Source organism: Carassius auratus, chromosome 32 (genome assembly GCF_003368295.1).
Source record: "Carassius auratus strain Wakin chromosome 32, ASM336829v1, whole genome shotgun sequence".
Taxonomy (NCBI): Eukaryota; Metazoa; Chordata; class Actinopteri; order Cypriniformes; family Cyprinidae; genus Carassius; species Carassius auratus.
The window spans coordinates 3,399,456-3,421,937 of NC_039274.1; the positions used below are offsets into that span (position 1 = coordinate 3,399,456).

The 22,482-nt window shown below is 35.6% G+C and overlaps 2 protein-coding genes across 2 annotated transcripts in view; one reads left to right on the forward strand and one right to left on the reverse strand.

The window, feature by feature from the left end:
* Window positions 1–12,976, reverse strand: part of LOC113051359 (ras GTPase-activating-like protein IQGAP1) — a 37,533-nt gene extending 24,557 nt beyond the window's left edge. The window contains exons 1-2 of the mRNA XM_026215030.1: window positions 12,931–12,976; window positions 10,108–10,210 (exon numbers count right to left, since the gene is read on the reverse strand). Of these exons, the coding sequence (XP_026070815.1) occupies window positions 10,108–10,210; window positions 12,931–12,976 (149 nt within the window). The remainder of the gene's footprint in view (window positions 1–10,107; window positions 10,211–12,930) is intronic.
* A 692-nt stretch (window positions 12,977–13,668) lies between these two features.
* On the forward strand, window positions 13,669–15,068 carry LOC113052469 (cocaine- and amphetamine-regulated transcript protein-like). The gene is made up of 3 exons (XM_026216899.1): window positions 13,669–14,278; window positions 14,530–14,604; window positions 14,755–15,068. The coding sequence occupies exons 1-3, from the start codon at window positions 14,159–14,161 to the stop codon at window positions 14,860–14,862; spliced, it is 303 nt and encodes a 100-aa protein (XP_026072684.1). The 5' UTR covers window positions 13,669–14,158; the 3' UTR covers window positions 14,863–15,068.
* The last annotated feature ends 7,414 nt before the right edge of the window (window positions 15,069–22,482 follow it).

Here is a 22,482-nt window from a genome sequence, read left to right on the forward strand (position 1 = left end):
CATATTATTCTGTGTTACTTTTGAAGCCATACGATAGCTTCATGTGAGCTACATATAAATATTTAAGTCCTAACATTAAGTTCACACAAACTCTTTTCTGGATGGCACTCGGTGGCTGTTTGTGGTAAAACTCCCTAAATAAAATCTCACAGTAAACACAGTAATTTTTTTCACATCAACTTCAAATTTGGAACATAACTTTTTTAGACATAAGGCATCCATTTTATTCCAATGTTTCCCTTTGTGTTTAGCACTTTTTAATGCAAAGTACTGCATGCTGTGACCAGGGTTGTCTGGTTTACGCAACAAAACCCGCCCAATTGTGTTTCGAGGGGTTTCCCTTGCATTCCGGGGAGTAAAATATCAAGTTATTGGAGTCGCTTCAACCCGCGGCAACAGTGTTAAAGTAACCCAATTCCTCGAGAAAACCGCAGACTTGACAACACTGGCTGTGACTCAGTGTTGCTTCAATCGTATCATATGTGGTTGCCTTATTAAAAAATATGCTATACATTTAAAAGAAATGTATTTTAATTTTATAGTATATACTTATATATAAATACATTCATGTTTTACTGAATGGATTTTATAATAATTCAAATAGCAATGTGTAACATTGTACCATATTTAGTGCAACACTTTTATTTGTTGCCCACAAAATATTGTTTTTTTTTTGTTTTTTTCACTAAACGTTTGGATTTCTAAAATTGTGCAAAAAAATAATTCTGCCAAATTATCCAATAACGTAGTTTGATAATTTTTTGTCATAGATTATGAATATACATAGGCCTATATTTTTCATATTTATTGTTTATTTTATTTTTCTTTATAATGAAAAAGTCTGTATCTAGTAGATTGTGAAAGAATAATTATCAGTTCCACACACAGAGATATATCAATTCTACATTTATTTAAAGGAACACTCCACTTTTTTTGTAAATATGCTAATTTATCAGTTTCCCTAGAGTTAAACAGTTGAGTTTTTACCTTTTTTGAATCAATTCAGCGATCTCTGGATCTGGCACTTTTAGCTTAGCTTAGCATAGATCATTGAATCTGATTAGACCCTTAGCATCTTGATAAAAAATGACCAAAGAGTTTCTCTATTTTTCCCATTTACCTATTGACTCTTCTGTAGTTACTCTGTGTACTAAGACCGACGGAGCCTGGCACAGATGCTCTTCACAGATTTAAAAGGAGCGATGAAACAGAAGTAGCTAAATACTGTATATTTTCTTGTGGGGACTTGGTTATATTAATCGGTTATTGACTGGATTTTAAAATGTTGGTATTGCACTCAAAAATAAAACTTGCAGTTGATGCAATCTAAGATCTCTATGTCATCACAGAGAAGTCTGTCATTTTCACCGGAAAAAAGAGTTTTGACATTTTGATTAAACATTACAAGGTCTAAAAAAAAGTTTAAAAAAAAGGAAACGTATACATGGACAAATCATTAAAATAATAATAATAATAATAATAATAATAATAATATATATATATATATATATATATAAAAGATAGGGAGAATTTTCATTTTGTGAAGACACAGTTGTATTGTGTTTTAATATATCTTTAAAAGGGTTTAAGGAACAGGCAGTGTATTGCACAGTTCCCCACATCCTCTGTATTGTTATATTATTGCTCTATTCCCTACAGACAACCACACACACATACACACACACACACACACACACACACACAGAATTAGGGGTTTCTCTAATTCACTTGAGAGCATATTTGAAACTGACTGGAGCTCAACAGGAAATTGCATGAAGTGTTTCTTTGTAATAAGAGGAACAGGTCACTGCTTGTTTTTTATTATTATTATTATTATTATTATTATTATTATTATAAATATATATATACATTTTTTATTTATTTAAAAAAACATTTGGACAACCAAACTGTCATTAAAACTGACCTTTAACAGTCTGCCTTAATTTTACCATTCATTAAATTTTTAAAAATAAAAATAAATAAATAGTAGAAAATATTATTCTGTTTTCAGTATTTTGTGGTGGTAGTTTAAGAAGCACAGAGAAGCAGTATTTCAGCTGTAAACTGGCATTCAAATTGACATTGATTTGCAAGAATAAAGTGACTTAAAATTATTCATTTTGAATAAAAAATTTGCAAAGACGTGTACAGCAACAGTGCCTGTGGTGAAGTGATGTGTGCATGTCCATAAATGCACTGACAAGTTTAACTTCATGCAAATAAGCGGTGACATGAAGCCGCCAATAGAATGAGATTGAGAAGTTACGGTTACTGTGAGCAACTTGCCCACATGTGATGATGAAAAAAAAGAAACTGTCAGACACTGTCAGCATTACAAGTGAGTTAGATTCTCCATTTATAATCAATATTTATGGCATAGGCTACACCTTCAGAAAGTTATGGGATGTGGGCCAGTTCTGAAGGGCTGAACCAAATATTCGCACATCCCAGTGTGAATGCCAGTAAGAGCAGCGGTGAACCAAACTGCTTCATGGACAACTTTTCTGACACATGTACACTATTGGTTTTCTTCTCACAACCCTTTTTAACGCTTCTCTTTTAGATAAATCTAAATCCACATCATTTTTGAGAGCCTGCTTACTAAAAAAAGTCTTACCATTAAAAGTCATTAAATACTTAAACATAAATCAAACATAAAGCAGCTTTACAAATAAATAAAATGATGTTTAAATAATGGAAACTTTTCCATTAATGGAAAAGTTACTGGACAACATAACACAAAAATTGTGCCATGGAGAGTGGTGTAGAGGATCGGGGGGACTGACGATCTGAGTGTGTTGAAAGAGGACAATTAATGTTGGCCTGTTATTATTAGGTTACTTTTATTATTAAATTAATATTACAAATAATTTGCTTCGCAATTTCATAGCGCATCACCGCATAACTGCCAGGCTGTGTCTCGCAGCCTGTGAGGAAAATAAAAAATGAGGCTACTCCTCACTGAAAATATTTAAAAAATGTCTTTTAAAACAGGTATATTAAGTGAAAGTGAAGTGACATACAGCCAAGTATAGTGACCCATACTCGGATTCTTGCTCTGCATTTTACCCATCCAAAGTCCACACACACACACAAGTGAACACACACACACTGTGATCACACACCCGGAGCAGTTGGGGTTTGGTGCCTAGTTCAAGGGCACCTAAGTCATGATATTGCTAACCCGAGACTTGAACCCACAACCTTAGGGTTAGGAGTCAAACTCTCTAACTATTAGGCCACGACTTTCCCACAGCCTACAACGAGTCAATGTTTTGTTCGTTATCTGGCTCGGCTCGGCGTTCATCTTCAGTTCTCTCTTCACAGCAGTTCAGTCAGTGTACTGTTTGACTAAATGAATTACTCCGGGATATTGGTTTGTTTGAACTCAGAGGGAGTGTCAGCCACATTAAAAAAGTTAACAGCTTAAGTCATTTGTGGATTAATGCATATTGGAGACGCGAACCGCTTTAAATGATTCAGTTCAATTTGGAGAACTGGTTCAAAAAGATCCGGTTACATCGAATGAATCATTCGCGAAACGGATATGACAAACTGCTTGGTTTTGAACTCTCTCACACAGACACGGAAAAGAAGACAATGATGTATCAAGTCGTCGTTTTTGCGATTTTTCGACCAAAATGTATTTTCGATGCTTCAAAAAATTCTAACTGACCCTCTGATGTCACATGGACTACTTTGATGATGTTTTTCTTACCTTTCTGGACATGGACAGTATACCGTACACACAGCTTCAATGGAGGGACAGAAAGCTCTCGAACTAAATCTAAAATATCTTAAACTGTGTTCCAAAGATAAACTGAGGTCTTACAGGTTTGGAACGACATGACATTGATTAATGGGTGAACTATCCCTTTAAGTGTCTCTGCATGAAATAATACATTATTTATTGGCTCTAAGATATCGGCCAAATTCTCTTATTGGTTCAATAACGATAACAGAAAAATTTACATTTATCGGCCAATACTGATATGGTGGCCGATATATTGTGCATCCCTACTAAAAACCCTCTTAGATGGGGAGATATAAATATATATAAATTAATACCAAAGACCTTTGCACCCTCTCTCTGTCTAGATTATGAAAACTGCTAAATATAACAGTGAAATTTCTTAATAGTAATTCCAATTGGCCATTGTCTATGTTTCTCTATTCAAACATCAGCGGTCGAGTTAGTGCATTTATTCAGCGATCACAATCTAAAACAATACAGTCGAGATGTCATGACAGAACTCAGACCGGCTGAGCGACGCTTTCATTAGATCGCTAAACTCCAGCTTGTTAGTGTTTTCAGATCATCATCGGTGGCGCTTCCACAATGAGGAGTGAGCACTTGCACATGGTTGCCAGATTGCTTAAAATAAGCAAACACAGGGCAGAAAATGTATCCCTGTAACAGCGAAGCTCTGATCCTGGGATTTAAGCTCTTTTTATCTGCCGCTCTCATGAAAGCTCTCATAGTAGCGGTGTGTAGAGCAGGCCCCAGTAAAATGTTCCTTTTTTGGATGTTCGGTGCATTCTTTTGGGAAAGTATGCTTGAGTTTGAAATATTCTATATTCCCGATATTTTCAAATTTTACATCGTTGTCAAAATTATTCCGATATTATCGCTAGTATTTGATTTATCGCCCAGTCCTAATGTTTTAATCCTTCATTTGATTACTAAAAGAAGAAGAAAAAAACATAATAGGGCACTCAAATATGTATTTTAACTTTTACTAAATTGCTGTAAATATTTCAATATATGCTATTTGAAGTAAACTTAATTGAAACCATTGACTATTGTAATATTTCACTGAAAATTTTTAATAATTGAGTATTTAAAGAAAAATAATAGCCTATACAACTGTACAAATACAATACTAATATTCATTTTCAAACGTTCTTATATTTCTGAAAAATTGCAGGGAGAACTTAAATGAATATTCCAGCCAAAATTAAACATTTTCTCAATTGACTCACCCTCATGGCTTCCCCAGTGTATAATAACTTTCTTTAAATTAATAAACATAATAATGGGTTGCACTTTATTTTACAGTACATGTACTAACATGTACTTATAGTGTACTTACAGTGTATTTATCTAAGAAGTTTCTGGTAATACAAGGTAACTACATGGGGTAGGGTTAGGTTTAGGGGTAGGTTCAGGGTTAGTACCTAGTTATTACATAGTTATTGTAATTACTATAATAAGTACATAGTATGTACATGAGGAACAGGACTGTAAAATAAAGTGCTACCTCCATCCATACAATGTAAGAATATGGGACCCCAAAGCTGACACTCCAAAAACCACACAAAACAAACGTGACTGTAATACAACCCTACAGATACCTACATGTGTATAAAAAAACACTAATATTTTACATTTTTATAACTATATAAACCATTGCTTCCATCCAACTGTCACTAGTGCAGTGACCCGAGCCACTCTGAGACACTCAATTCACTCTGAAATAGAAGCAATTTAGTCATTATATTAAATCACACTAAGCCACACTTCGATTTCGTGCAGCCCTAATCTACAAAGCCAACTTTGTTTTCGGTCAATCAAGGTTATTTACAATACATTCTCAGTCAGATCTTCTCAGTGGGTTTCCCTTGGAAGAACATGGAGGAGATATTGGATTTGGCATGACTTTAAATAGATGGAATACTGGAAACATGTTAGACAATATTCCCAAAGAACATTTCACTAGACAGAACCGTGAAATGAACAATCAAAACAAAAGGCATCTGAACTGCTAGGTAACCAAAAGTGACAGCCTCCTGAGGGTAATCCATGACTAGCTCTACCTGCACAGCTGTGACCTTGTGCCCTTACCTTTATGCATCTTCTTGATCTTATTTACACCCACTTTTACAGCAGTTCCCCTTCCACTGCACTCATACTATTCGAGATGACATTACATGCTTTAAAAAAAAAAAAAAAAAGTTTATTTAAAAGGTCCATTAAATAGGCCAATAGTTCGACATAGAACCATACTGTCCTGAAGAACAATGTCCTTTTCATTCAAAAATTCAGCCTCATCACAAATGGGTTAAATTCATTATTTTCCACAAAATTTTACAAACTATACCCCATAATGACAATGTAAAAGAAGGTTTAAGTCTTTGCAAATTTATTATAATTAAAAAAACATGTACATAAGTATTAACAGCCTTTGCTCAATACTGTGTTTTTTTTGTTTTGTTTTTATCTGTGCAAATAGGCAAATCATAGGCTTGTTCCATTCTGGATCTTCTCTATAATACATATTAAAATTGGGAAGATCACAATTCAGATCATGGATCATGATTTTGCATTAGATCATGATGAGATATTGTGGGAAGATCGTCCACCCCTAATGCCATCCCATTTTTTTATATTACCTTCTAGTTTTAATATTGTGAAGGGCTTACTCTCCATTCACAATGGGTACTTTTGGCCTTCAATTAATCTGCTTTTACTTAATCAAATGGAAGAGACACACTGCAACTAAAATGTGTATTTATACACAGACAGATGCTGCAACATACCACAACCTCGTCATCTGTGGATATTAGAAAAATATTTAGATATTTCACTGGAACTTTGTCACATTTTTGTTGCAAAATCTTCTTATGTCAATGCAAAATAAAAGATCCTCACTGGCACGACTTGCTGACAGTTTTATTGATGTAACCCTAACAGAGGCTATACGCAATTACTAGATCAGGCATATTAAGAGGTTAAAAAACAAAATACGTTTAAATATGAAAACCATTATTTAGCTCTACAGCACTTTAAAAGCATGGTTCTCTGGAACCTTGTAAGGTTCTGCTATTGTTACAAGAAGAACCCTAATCTAGTTCAGAACCATTTTTCTTAAGAGTGTAATCTAAGAAATGGCACAGTTGACACTCACGGATGGAAAGAGGGAGGATTAAAAAAAATAATAATACTATAGTTGCAGAATTTGCATTGCATTGCTCAGAGATACACACACAATTCACTTGTGCACATCACCATACAGAGCAGGCCTTCAGGTTTTATAGCAGACGATTTTTGTATAAAAGCCCATTTGGAATGATCTGCACTGTGGTATTTTAACAACTAACACAAATTCACAACCATTTGCTTTCAGACACTGTATATAAACCTGTGAAATTCCCATCATACCACAGACTGCTGCACGGCATGATCACTGCAAACTCCAAGCATTCCAGCATTTCTGAATCAAGCCTGAGGACAAATACTGTCAGCTCAACAAGGCCTGAGGAAAGAAACTTTCACGGATAGCAAAGGTGTTGGTGTTGATTCATTAAAGTGCAGTCAAACTGTAAATCTCTGATGTTACAGCAGGACAAATGAGGACATCTGAACTGGGTCTAAACAGTCAGTGGTATAAATGGCCCAGACTCTGACTATCTTTTGATCTTATCTGCCCACAGTGGAGTTTCTTTCTCTCCCACTATGTCACACACTCAATCCCTCAAACAAGCAGACACCGGAACCAGTCACTATGACAACCTCATGTTGCCACAGCTACAGAGCGAGAGATACTGAAATCAACAGGGACTGACTCACTTCCTCTTGCACCACTGCTGTGTCTGTGCGTGCATCTAATGAGTGCACTGACAGGCCATAGCCTACTCCACATAATGTCCAAAAGATCAGAAAATGTTCAAATACAGCAGAATTAGAACTTCAAAAAAAAAAAAAAATACTCTGTAAAGTAACGGTATAATACTCGCAGCAGTCGCAAGTGATCTACAGTAAATCTATGGTACTAATACTGTAAAATTACTTTACAGCCATTTACTGTAAAAAAAAAATACATGAAGTACATTCATATTTCAACAAGTCAGTTTCAAAGTTCTCTTTTATGAGATTCGACGTGTCATTAGCGCAGAGAACATGGACATGTTTGTTTCAGATGCCACTTTTCCAGTTTCAGTTCTTCCCGCTCATCACTGGTCCAGTTTTAAAAGAACGTGGTCCACGCTGCAGTCAGGGTCAAAGTTCCCTCTGCTCTCTGCTGTGATCAGTTTTCTTCTATTTTCCACATATATTCCTGTCATAAGTGGTGCAAACAAGGATAGGTGAAGACTTAAGGGGCATTCACACCAGACGTGACTTGCACGAATAATTCACGATATTCACGCGTAGTTAGACGCTTGAACATTGAGTTTACTCGCGTCATTCGCACGTGAAACTCGCTTCACAACAGATGCAAATTTGTGTCATGGGAGGGGCTTCTGCCAGTTGAGTTCATGCAGCATTGTGATTTCAACCACCACCTATTCTTATAACTATCAAAATATTACTGTTATTGTGTCATAAAATGTAGTTTTACAATATTTCAGGCGTGAATTTAGTTGTTTCAAAAAAATAACTCAAATATTCGGTTTATTTATAAAAGCAGTGCCTATTTAAAATATTATTTCGCTAATTTCGTAGACAATCAGCTCCACGCGATCAGCAGGAGCTCAGTGCTTAGGTTACCGACGAGAGCAGTCTCGACTCGTCTAGTCCTTCTGACATTTGCCGCTCTCTCTGAGGTCTTTTTTGTGGTTAAACATAAAATATAATTCCTCCATTGTTTTTTCAGATTTTGCCCCCGCTTGCTTCGTCATAATCACGTCATTACTAGAGCAAAATCCTGATTGGTTAACGCAGCACAAATTTTCACCAAAGTTCAGATTTGACTTGCAAAATTATTGCAAAAAACGCTCAATTTGCATCGCAGGATGTCTATTCCCGTCTTTGCATTGACTTAACATGTATATCGCTCGCGCTTAACGCTTTTGTAAGGTGTGAACGCTCCATTAAGCCCTGTTCACACCGCCAGCTACTCTTTCGCCGTGCGTCGCTAGACTCCTGCTGTGAAGATGCTTGTGGGCGTTTCTACTGCTGTTGCTCCAATGTTATTGGTAGACTGCACGTTTGGCCATGTCTTTAGAAAATGCAATCACAAATATATATATATATATATATATATATATATATATATATATATATATATATATATATATATATATATTTATTTTCCCGGTAAAACTAAAACATCAAGACAACAATACATTAGCATTTTGATGTAGACATTTGCACTAGTCACATTTCCATGTAAGAATGTAAAAAATAAAAGTGAAGTGACATTCACTTATAAAATAGTGACATAAAATAAACCAAGCCTACCATTCAAAGGTTTGGGATCAGTATGCTCTGTTTTCATCATTTTATTTTATCCTTTTAAGAAATTTACTTTTATTTGTGATGGTAAAGACATGTATAATGTTACATAAGTCTATTTCAAATAAATGATGTTCTTATGAACTCCCTATTCATCAATAAATCATAAAATGTATTATGGTTTTCAAAAAACAATTATGAAACAGCAGCACAACTGTTTGCAACATTGATAATAATAAGAAATGTTTCTTGAGCACCAAATCAGCAAATTAGAATTATTTCTGAAGGATCACGTGACACTGAAGAATGGAGTGATGGCTGCAGATAATTCAGTTTTGCCATCACAGAAATAAATTAAACCTTAAAATATATTAAAATAGAAATAATTTTAAATAGTAATAATATTTCGTTTTTACTGTATTTTGTATATACTGTATCAATTAAATCCAGTCCTGGTGAGCATTAGAGACTTTGAATAACAAGAAATCTTTCAGACCCCAAACTTTTGAATAGTACAATATTTTCTTGACCATTCTCTAATATTTCATTTTTCATGTTTTACTAATTAAAGGGATAACTCAGGTTTTCTTGTTGTTTTCCAATGAAATTTTGAAACCCCATTGTCTTTCACTGTGTGGACAACAACAGCTGAAATATTCTTTCAAATATCTTCTTCTATGATCCATAGAAGGCAGAAAGTCATTTAGGTTTGGAAAAGGTGAGTAAACGACAACAGAAGTTTTGGGCTGAACTATTTACAGTAGTGGGTCTTGCTGGGACATGCAGTGAAGACACCCACAATGACGTGACAAGTATCAGTCACAGAGACATTAAACAACCACTAAACTGCTATTTTAAGCGAAACACTTTCGGGTGACTGTCATGAAATAACTTAACTGCTGAGAGGCTGAAATGAAGAATTGGTCTCTTACCGTTTAGCCTCTTCCAAATGGCACAGGTATTCATAAGCCATGTTCTGTTGGCGTCGCTCATCCATCTCCTCAGCAGTGAGTCGCTCCATGCCATCCAGAACAGCTAAAATAAGAGGGCAGATATACAAGACGTGAGATTGAAACACACACTTCAGAGAGCTGGAGATCCGGAGATGTGTTTGACACACTACCATTCAATGATATGAGGTCAGCAAGATTCCCATTCAGCAAAACCCATTAAATTGATCAAAAGTGACAGTAACGACATTTATAACGTCACAAAATATATTTATTTTCCAAATACTTTCCTTTTATTAAGAATCCTGAAAAAAAAAAAAGATTCTAAAAAATCATTTCGTTTCACAACTATTTTCAACATTGATAAAAAGAAATGTTTCTCGAGTAGCAAATCTGCACATTACATACGATTTCTGAAGGATCAAATGGCACTGAAGATTTAAGTTATAACTGCTGAAAATTCACTTTTTAACACATTAAATTGAAATAATCTTTTACAGCATTACTGCTTTTGCTGTATTTTTTTATCAAATAGGCAGTCTTGTTGAGCATGTATTTTGAACAGTAGTATATAGATATATTTGTCTCTTACTGTACATATTCACTTGATATAGTGGCTCTTAAATCATTAAATTAAAATGTAACAACTGCTCCACTCTAAACAAACAGTTTTGGCAGTTTATGCAAATTTTGTCATGTATAACATGTCTTGCATGTCTGACCTCTGTGATTATTTCACATACTGAAATCATTTAATAGAGTTTATTGTCATGTGGGAAAAGAAGATAAATCGAATTATTACTGTAAATGGCTGCACATATTTCAGATAGAAGAAAAAAGCAGGAAACCTTGGAAAAAACGTGTCTGTGAAAGACCTTAGGCAGATTAGAAATGTGAATGAAAATGATGACCTAAAGCCTTTTCAATACCACAGTCTGTAGAAAAGTCCATTACATAGAATTTTCTAAACCGTTTTTGGAGCTTTTGTTTTCTTTCTTTGAGTTGTTTCAAAAGATGTTTAAGTTGGCATGTTGTTAAACATTATGGAACCTAAAAACAATCATTTGCCCTGCAACAAAACACAAAGAAACCCCAATTCAAATGAAATGTTGGCATGTTCAGATGTGAACTGAACCATAGTCCTTAGATACTACGACACTTCCAGTAATACCCTTCCTCAGGGACTGATTTATGTCCAAAAACAAGACCACTGATGCCATTTTTCCTCTGGATACAGAGAAATAATAATAGAAATATATTCTTATATTTTAATTATCATTAAAAAATAAGAAATTAAATTAAATGAAAAAATCATTATCATTCATTTCCAACTCTCAGCCTGAATCAGAGTGTGACACAGTTTGTAAACAGACAGAATTATCCAGAACACCTACATTAACAACAACAATGTTTGCTTAGTTTCTCATGCAAGTCAATCTTGCAAGGAAGCAAAGAATAATTCTGAATGTGTAAAAGTTACTGATAATAACCATACAGATCCATATAGAGGCACCTAAAGACATTACTTAATGGGATAATTCACTACTGGTGACATGACTAGAGAAAACAGAAAATGGGATATGACATTTCCAGAATGGCTGGAAAACTTCAACTTTCATAATGCACTAGGCTTAATGTGAGCACAATGACATCATAAAGCGAATTCTTACTGGTAAATAAATGGGGATACATCCAGGTGCAGTTAATGGAGTAAAAATACATATTCACGTACATATACTACTACAGGCATACTATTAACATTGTAACAATACAAAGCTAGCTGTTAATCTGTGACTTACTCATTATGCTGTCTATTTACTTAGACTGTCATTTTGATTGCAGAGTTTGATAAAACGTGTGCAGTTGTTTCAGCAACCTTGTTTCAGCCAAACATGAGTTTTTAACGAATCGGATGAGTGAGTGATTCGACGACTCGCTCAAACAGAAGAGTCGACTCCACCCACCACCTGAACGATGCATATGGCTGAAAGCGCCACTGAACGAGTCAGCGATCGAATCTGAGTGAATCGATTTAGAAGATTCAGTTTACTGGGAAGAATCACAATTCTCAGCACTAAAGTGGTATACTTTATTTTTGTCGCTTAGCAAAACAGATCATTAAAACAGTATTAGTTCCAGAAACAGTTAACCGCCTTCAGAGTAGCAAAAGTCAGTTTTGTAGTGGAGGTTTCACTCAGACCAGGGGGGGAAAATACATAGTAGCGCGCGATACAAAGAAGCCTTTTTGGAGTCACACTCACAGGGACGGGCGTTTGACCTTCACTGGGGCGTTTGGTGATTGGTTTTCTGCTTACAATAAAGACACGCGACACTTATAACGTTAGGTGAGAGATAGGTTTCATTGTGGGCTAGATCTAAACACTGACTACTTGACAAAAAAAAAATTCTCCAGCGGTCTTGACTAGATTACAGATATGCAGACAGTGTGTTGCTTAGTTGTTTGATGCTTAATTTATGTAATATTGATTAGTAGCTACTGTGGTTCAGCAGAGAGAAATAGTCAGAATGTCGCTTTAATGTTCAAAAAGCTGTCCAGCTGATCCCGCTCGGTTGTGCCGCGCACATAACGTTCAGAATCACAATGCGGAAGTTGTAAACCACGCCGATGCAAACTTGAACATTAAAAGAATGGGTAACGTTAACTGGATAAAAACAACAACATCAACGGAATGACACTCTCTTTGAATTAAAGCATTTGCATTCATTGAAAACGAATAGCTTTCTTCTAACACACAGAGCATCACGTTTCAGGAGAACGCTTGAAGAAAACGCATTAATACTTACACCCATATTTAGGTCGGAGACCGTCTGTGTCGTCCGAAGTTGACATGTTTTCTCAAAAAGTTTACAAGTCCTATTTCCCCTTGTGTGTTCTGAGTCCCTTAGGATTTCTATTTAGACCTCGAGAAGGCACCTCTGGCCCTCTCTTACTTTGCTGCACAGTTTCAGCGACTTTTTTTTCTTGAAAACCCACTGATGTCACAGGCGTTGTTCCTTCCTAAATCCTGAAGCATGCGATTCAGGAAACACCCAACTCAAGAACATCAGTTTTACTAAACTTTCAACTGTGACTGGAGCGCCCTCTAACAGCAGCTCTAACCGCAGCACTCGGTGATTCTCCAACAGAGGGCCTCAGCAATCTTCCAATGGGCCTGGGATAACTACCTATTGTTCTTTTTTAATATATTTGCTCTGTTAAAAAGGATTGAACTTAATAAAATAAACATCTACAGGATATTATATTTAAATTTAATTTACATTACATTTACATTACATTTTATTTAATTTAAACTTTTTGAATCACAAAATTAATCATAGTTCTGTCATGTTTTATTGACACTACTAATCGAGGAGCTACAGAACTGATCTAAGCAGATGCAACTTACAACGAAAATAACAATTGAATTTCCTATTGTTTCAAACTTTATTCATACATTCATACTTTTATGATAATTTTGATCTGTTCACTAGTTCACTGTGGTGGGGTTTAATAGTTATAAATTGTTCTCTCTCTCTCTCTCTCTCTCTCTCTCTCTCTTTCTCTCTCTCTATATTCCATGAGTCTTCTCAAATAAGAAACTTCATACAAATGGCAGAAATAATAATAATAATAAAAGAAGCCTATAAAAGCTGTTTTGTTTCAGAAGTTACACAGCAGGATGAAGGGTGTTAATTTAAAAAAAACTATTCTATTTTATTCTATTCTATTCTTTACTACATCTACAGCAGTAGCATGCCATCAAATGTACATTATATGAGAACAGGCAGGAGAATTGCCTATTGAACATACAATAAACTGCTTTTTTTTTGTGCTCCAATCTCAGTGTCAGCTAAATAAATATCCTCTGACCAATAGCTGCCCTGATATAATCCATTAACCGTAGTCAAGGCGGGGCATATCAGTTTATAAAACAGCCGGTGAAGTGTTTACTAAGTTCCCCGACCCTCCAAAGCTCAGCGTGCTGTGACTGTGACTGTGACCCGGCCCGGGCAGCTGACTGGACTCAGGACCATGACGAGCTCAGAGATACTGACCATAGTCGTGCTCTTTACCGTCCTGTGCACCGGACAAACGTCCCAGGAACTCACAGATGACACACAACTGTCCCAGCAGCAAATGGAGAATGAACTGGTGAGTATAGGTAAAATGCCTTTTCATAGCTATTGGTTTATTTGTTCATTTTTCTTCGTAGCGTATTTTTATAGAATGAAACATGTGTTATCAGTTATTATCTGTGAACCAAGATTGAATAATTGGTTTGTGAAGTGAAGTTTATATTTTGGCTACATTTGAACTTTTTAATGTATTTTCATTCATATCTCAATTAAAAAAAAAAAAAAGTTGCATGTTTGGTTGTATTGGCTACTTATGTTTTTGCATAGGCTGAGGCTATGACAGCACTTTTGGGAAGATATCAGCCTCATTTACCATCTTCAGAAAAACGTGGCATTCCACAGGTAAATTTTGCTCCATCTCCTTGTTATCGACATGTTCTTAATATTAAAATTGATCAAAAGTTTCCTTCAAAACAAACCTGATTATCTTAACATCTGATCATTCATTCTCTCTCTCTCTCTCTCTCTCTCTCTCTCTCTCTCTCTCTCTAGTGTGCTGTGGGATCCCGCTGCGCCATGAGACTGGGTCCACGCATCGGGAAATTGTGTGAATGTGTCAGAGGATCTAACTGTAACTCATTTCTCCTAAAATGCATCTGAGTCATTAAAAAAGCAGAAAATCCACCTAAAATGCACCTAAAAGAGGCAGCGCATGGAAATGTATTTTTCAGAATCACTTGTGTAATGTCTATGACAAGCATTCATCAAAAACGCAGCATGACAAGCAATAGCAAAGCATGGGGTTAATGTGTTAATTCATTTATATTTGTAATGGTTGTCTTGTGTAATCAATAAACATGGTTAATATTCAGCACATGTTATTGTCTCCATGAATTATGCATGTTTAATACACCTTTAACAAAATACTTTAAGACTATATTTACTTAAAGACTATATTTACCAATTCTGAAATAGCTTAGTAGTTTCTGGTGGAAAATATCATATAAGTTTCAGCAGATATTCAAATTGAACATCTGTCACAAGCAGCTGGATTACAAACTGAGGATGAAAATAAATGGTACTTTTCCTCCATAGTTACTCTTACCCACATATAAATTAGAGAGATGCGTAAACGAGATATTCTTTTAGTTTTTAGTGCTTATGTGAGTTCCAGCACACTGACACTTTTTACACCAATTAATTACAATTCCAGATACACCACTCCATCAATATTCATAGGCTATATATGCAGCAATAGCCAACAATACATTGTATTGGTCAAAATGATTGTTTTTCTTTTATTTGTTATTCCTGACATTTTATTTATTTTTTTATTTTTTTGCACACTCAGTTTCCAAATATTCAAAAAGTTGTTTCTCTGCCAAATATTATCCTATCCTAACAAATCATACATCTATGAAAAGCGTATTTATTTAAGATGTATAAATCTCAATGAAAAAAAAAAATACCTTATGACTGGTTTGGTGCTCCTTGGTCCTGGGACCGTTTCTCTTCAGGGGCGTGGCTATACAAATTGGCAGGCCAAATGCATTATGGACAATGTAATTCGGATCCTCACTGTGAGCTAGATTGGAACAAGCAACCCAATGCAATAATTTAGACAACAGAAAATGAGAAGTATAAAGTGCAGCATTGCTAAATGTGAATCATTGGCTACAGATGCACATCAGATTTTTAAAGTCAATGAACTGGAAAATTATTATTTTAAAGACCCTGTAGTTTCATTGCCTTTAGGAGTAATAGTGATGGAATTCGTGAATGCTTTCTGCCAAGACAATCGAATGATGTTAGTACAGTGCAGAGTTCACAGACTTTCAGTTCACGAGGGCATCCAGGCCTTAATGTTTGTGTTTACTCTCTCTTGATTAAAGTCAATCATGGTAAAACCCAGGGGTCCAATGTAGTTACTCTGTGCGATTTAGGCCCTGTCCCAATTGATCTAGAGAAACAACAAAGCTCTCTCTGAGGTACCATAAAGAGAATATTTTTAGGCAGGTATAACATTGCAGATAAACGATGGTATACCATCTGAGACTATCCTATTTCTTACGTCATTCGGCTGAAATATACAAAATCTGTTTTCTCTTCTGACACCAGTCACAATTAAGATCAGAATACAATATGTTAAATGTTGTGCTTGAGTACAATCGATCAAACAAACAGCAATGCTTAAAATATTTAATGAATAAACCAAATATAGTTATTATGACTCAATGTGAAATTGAAAGTGTAAAAGCCCTACCTTTATTAGAACCTTTCTTAGACACTTTGTGCTGAATTTAAGCTATTCATCAATGCTGGATGTCATTTATGCATGACTTGGATGAGGCTCTGTAACCAGACTGGTGCGTAAATGGTTCCCTGGAGAAAGTGCACAGTCAATATAATGGTCCATCTCGTGAAATTGGTCAGTTTATTGTCCCCTTGAGACACAGTGGTGCATTATTTAGGTGGCCTGTGTTATACACACAGACTCTGGCCCTTTAATGATCCCTAAATAAATATGTTTAACCTGTTGGTCATGAGCCAAACCCCTGAATTGTTCATTGTTCCAGTGTTTCAAAGTATGGTGAAATACATTCTCTGCACACTTGTGTTGTTTTGTACCCCAGTTTAATATATGCATTTGATTTATATATAAATGTTTGTTTTATTCACTGTACAATGACGGCTGTTGTGGCCAAAAATCTTACTTTGAAAATGCATTTGATTAATTTACAGTACTTTTACAGTTTGATTGCGCAGTATAAGACATCTAACATGTGAGACTTGGTTAGATGTACTCTGACATGCTAGTTACGTTGATTAACCTATAATGACCAGGGTTATTACTTGTTTTAAGCATGTCTGTGGCTCATAACATTTCTGGCAATCTGATTAAATGCTCAGAGCAATACAGTTAATGCCTTTAGAGAGGCATGTCTGCAATATGTTATTAAAATAAAAATGTCATCACTTTATTATGACAGATGCTTCAGTGTTGGAAAACATGTCTGTAATATTATTAATCCCTATTCCATTTAATTGTAACATCCTTTTCTTGTGATTGCTTTAAACACAATGTTGTCCAAATATGTGTGCACACAATAAAAAAGTGTCACAGAGCAAAAAAATAAAAATAAAAAAAATAACTCAATACTGAGTTGCCAGTTTTGGTAATAATAAATGTAGTTAAAATATAATACATGCATACATGCATAATAAATGTACTTCAAATCTAATTTCAACAAGATAGTAATGAACATTCTGTTACAGATAATTGAAAATATTCTGGTACAGATAACTGCTGAAAGTGAAGATCATAGCAGTAATTGGTTTCCGCGGGTGTTCAGCTCATTTGAGTCCTGCTGTGATAGATGCTTGATGACTGGTCAGTGGTCACCCTCCGTAACATCTGCATTTGATCTTTTTCTGATGCTTTTCTGACATGTGGAATGAAGTGGGAAAGTTTTTCAAAGTATTTCATTCTTGTATAATGAAATAAGTGGCAGTAGGCGAATGTGTGCTGTCTATATCAACCTCACTGACCCTTTCTTCTTTTTGAAGCCATTCTTGTCAGTTTCAGTATTTTTTATTTTTTTCAGTGGCTAGACTGTGATCACCTCTATTTAATGAGGATCTGTCTCTGTTTTGAGCAGAATCTCTGACAGACAAGAGATATTTTACCCTTCTATTTGAAGCCATAGCAGTACAATTTTCTATGATCGATTTCCTATTGTCCAATAATCCATTTTTTGTTGTTATCATTTTTCCTTTTTACCAGCACAGAGGTAAGATGTTTCTTGTAGTTTGTCACCAGGTTTGCAAACATCTCTGGAGGGTTTTCGGTCCACTCCTCTTAACAGAGCCTCTCTAAATCTTTAAGGTTTCTTGGCTGTCGTTTGGCAACTCAAAGTTTCAGCTCTCTCAACAGATTTTCTACAGGATTGAGATCTGGAGATCTGGAGGCCCCTTCATGACCTTAATGTGCTGCTTCTTGAGCCACTCCTGTTGCCTTGGTGGTATGTTTCGGGTCACTGTCATTCTGGAAGACCCGTCCATGACCCATCTTCAGTGTTCTGGCTGAGGGAAGGAGGTTCTTGTCCAAGATTTTAGGGTGCATGGCCCGTCCATTTGACCCTCAATGATTCAGAGAAGGCTTGGGAGAAAGTGCTGTGGTCAGATGAGACCAAAATTGAGCTCTTTGGCATCAACTCGACTCGCTGTATTTGGATGAAGAGAAAGGCTGACTACTACCCCAAGAGCACCATCCCTACAGTCAAGCACAGAGGTGGAAACATTATACTTTTGGGCTGTTTTTCTGCTAAGGGCTTAAAAAAAAAGTGAAAGTGACGTGACATTCAGATATGTGTGTGTGTGTGTGTGTGTGTGTGTGTGTGTGTGTGTGCGTGTTAATTAAAAATGTAAAAATAAAATCCAGAAATATATTTGCCTTCTATATATTGCAACCGAAGAAAACTGATTCATGTCTTATTTGAAGAAAAACTTTTTTGTTGTTGTTGTCTGTAATGTGTGAACATAACACATTTGAAGAAAAATCAGCGAGGAAAATATTTTCATTATTTTCATTGAGCACTAGAGGGCATTGTTTGTTTACTTATTGTCAAAATCGAGTCTACCCTTAGTTTTTTTTATTTCATGTAAAATCCATTTTACCAGGTCAGATAAATAAGCCTAATGTTTCAAATGCTCAACAATAATAATAAAAAAAAAACAAAGACATTATAGACTCTCCTTTATACTTTAAGAAAATAATGAGATTTTTGTCTGACTCTTAATAAGGTTCGGCTTGAGCAATCCACATCTCAGACTTTTCTCAATCCCCTGAATGTTATTAAATGGGTGAAACGCAAACACAGCCGAGATCTGATATCCGGCTCAGAATTCCATAAAACCTATCATTATGAAACTGCAAACATCAGAAGCAAGATACATTCCAGCTGAAAAGATAACATAACAGCGCTGTCCTCGTCAGAGCTGAAGCCGATGGCTTTATCCGTCCTCAGAGAGACTGAGTCATTAAGTCTGCAATAATCAGCTGCTCATTTCTTTAATTATTTATGCTGTGTAATTATGCTTCGGTGGAGCTAGTGGAGGCTGGCAAAATTAAAACGTCCTTGTTTTTCAAATAAATGCTCATTGGTTGATGGAAACTCAATTTAGTGAGAGGATGCTGCTTGATGTGACACTTGTGTGGTGGGTTAATCAACAGCTTCCTTGAGACTCCTTGAGGCTGCTCGACGACACTGCTGATCATCTTCCCTCTGTGACAACAAGCCACCCAAACCTGTTATGATTTCTTCCTGGCTGCTGTGAAGACGACAGGAACATTGCTTTCAGAAGAGAATATCATATAGACTGAACATTTAAAACGTTACGCTATACTGTTTAACTCAAAGTGTTTAAGGTATAAGTACACCACAGATTATACAAGACAGGAGTTGGCAGGTCAAAGAACCTGTTGTTGTTTATTAAAGGTGCTGTAGGGAACTTTTGTAAAAAAAATATTTTTTTACATATTTATTAAACCTGTCATTATGTCCTGACAGTAGAATATGAGACAGATAATCTGTGTAAAAATCAAGCTCCTCTGGCTCCTCCCAGTGGTCCATTTGCCATTTGCAGAAATCCATCCCGGTAAAAAACAACCAATCAGAGCTGCGGTCCATAACTTTGTTTGTGTTCAAAATTTAGAAAAATGTATATAATAATCGAGTACACCATGAATCCATTTGCCAAACCGTGTTTTTAGCTTGTCCTGAATCACTAGGGTGCACCTATAATAAGTGTTTATATTCAGACTATTTTAGATTGCTTCAGCGGAGTAACCCAGTACCTTTGTGATTCTTCATAGACATAAACAGAGAGAAGTAGTTCCGGCTACGATGTTCTTCCGCAAGACGCAAGCAGTTCTGTTTATTAACCGCTAGAGCGTCAAAAGTTCCCTACGCAGCTTTAATTTAATGCATTTGATGGGAGGGAAACTTATTTATTATATATAAACAAAAACACATTAATATTTACAGTAGAAATGTTAATATTATATAATTGTATATATGTATGTTACTTTCATATAATGTTTAAATGCTATACATATATGTCAATGTATTTATAAGTGTGTGTGTGTGTGTGTTTGTGTGTGTGTAAACATATATAATTATCATTATAAAATTCTACATGAGCAAATTATTCTTTCAGTTTGATTTTTAAGTTTGTTTCTTCATAAATGTTAATGATAATAATAACAGAAATATTATTATAAAAATATGCAAAACAAACACACTAAATAAAAATGTATACATACATTTATTTATAAATGTGTGTGCACACACATATAATAACATTTATATATATATATATATATATATATATATATATATATATATATATATATATATATATATATATATATATATATATATGGTGCAATTGAACATAAAATGAAAGTAACACATGCATACATATTTTAAGTAAATTTGTGTTTTAAAAGGTCTTTATATAGATGATTATAGTAATTATTATTATAAAATTCTCTGCGCTAGTGATTATATAGTTAAATTTTCAAGCAAATTTTAGTTTTTAAAGGTCCCAGTTTTCCTGGAGAGGAGAATTCCTCTATTAATATTTGCCATAAAAGCAACCCAAAGTTCTTCCTTTTAATTTCTTGCCATTTTCTGTCCTCCTCACCCTGCTTCATTCTGTTATGCTGGCGTTCTCTTAAAGATGTAAAGCTTTTGTCTAAAAATGGATTTGAAGAGAGTGGGTGGAATGGATTGGAGCTGTTAAGCAATATTATAAAGCTTAATGCCACACACACGATAGCTATACAGTGCAATTACAGAGATAAGAAACTCCTCATCAGAACAAATAAAGCGTTGTAGGCAGGGAAGAGTAGAGGCAGATTTTTCAGAGACCCCTAATTACCTCACAGTGACGCACAACAACTCAGACTGTGGACCCTGGTATGTGCGGACAGCCTTTCTAACAATTTTGGGAATATATCACCGATGCTTTTTGCCCCAAGCAGAAAAGAGTGTATGTAGAATAGCTTTCGCTTTCTGTATTTGAACTTAAATGGAGAAAATTAGGTAGAACAAATAGAAGCAATGCAACATGCATATGACAACCTCACAACAAGACAAATGTCAGTCCCTTTAAAGTCAACAAAGCTTGTTCGTTATATAAAGGGGCTACACTGCTGTTCAGATGCATCTGAAGCAAAGATGTAAATGGAAGGATTAAATTATTCATACACTTAAACAGAAAACATGAAGAAAAAATATTAAAAGACAAATGATTACATAAGAGCTTAAGATCCCCTGCAGGAACAGAATGTTGCACTGTGTTATTTAAAGAAACAATTCGTACCCTTTACTTCGCTGTGTACTTTTTTCCCCCTTTAATCTTCTCCTTAGGTATGACAGGCCAAATACAGACTTTGCAGTCAAACAAGCTCCTTCACATGTGCTCCTCTTGTTTGGCTCTTATTTATCATTCTGTGCCTCATCTAGACCCTGAAACACTCAAACTGCTCTTTTTCTTTATGCTTGACCATCTGATTTGCTCTCTAGAGAGTGTTTCTGATAGAGGTGATAAAGGTCAGTTCCAGTACAAATAGTCTTTTGCTGCTGTAACTACAGCTTGTATAATAATAGCTATAGTGATTCTAATCCTGAATACAACTCTTCTTTGACAGATCTTGAGCAAATCGTCTTGTAGGATGCCCGGGACAGTGATGGATGCCTCTGTTAAGGAAACACGCTAACAGGCAACGCTTCTGCTGTTAGCCTAACGACTGATGCAATCAGTGGACTGGAGCGTGGCCCTCGCTGACACATGAGATAATCTTTACTGCGCGATGAAGTGACCTGATTCTGTGTCTCTCATCATGCTGACATCTAACATTAGCCACTGGCCACTTCACAGCTTGATTAACTGACTTGAGTCACATTTATTGGCTCCCTTTTGGGGTTTTAGGATCTGAAGGCTGTCTGAAGCGCAACTGTTGGCCTGTGTTTTGGATCCGAGTGTTGATTCCCTCCCTCTGACATAATGGGGAGTCTGTATTGTGTGTTGACAAATGAGGGTCTAGCACTAACAAGGGACCTCTGGCACTGTGGAAAAGTGTTACAGCCTTCAGAGTAATTGACAATTCAGATGCAGATCTTTCCTCTCTCTGGGTTGTCGAGCCCCCTATTGCTATGCTGAAGCTCTGAAACTGTATTCTTTTTAATGATCATTTATAATCCCAGTTTTATT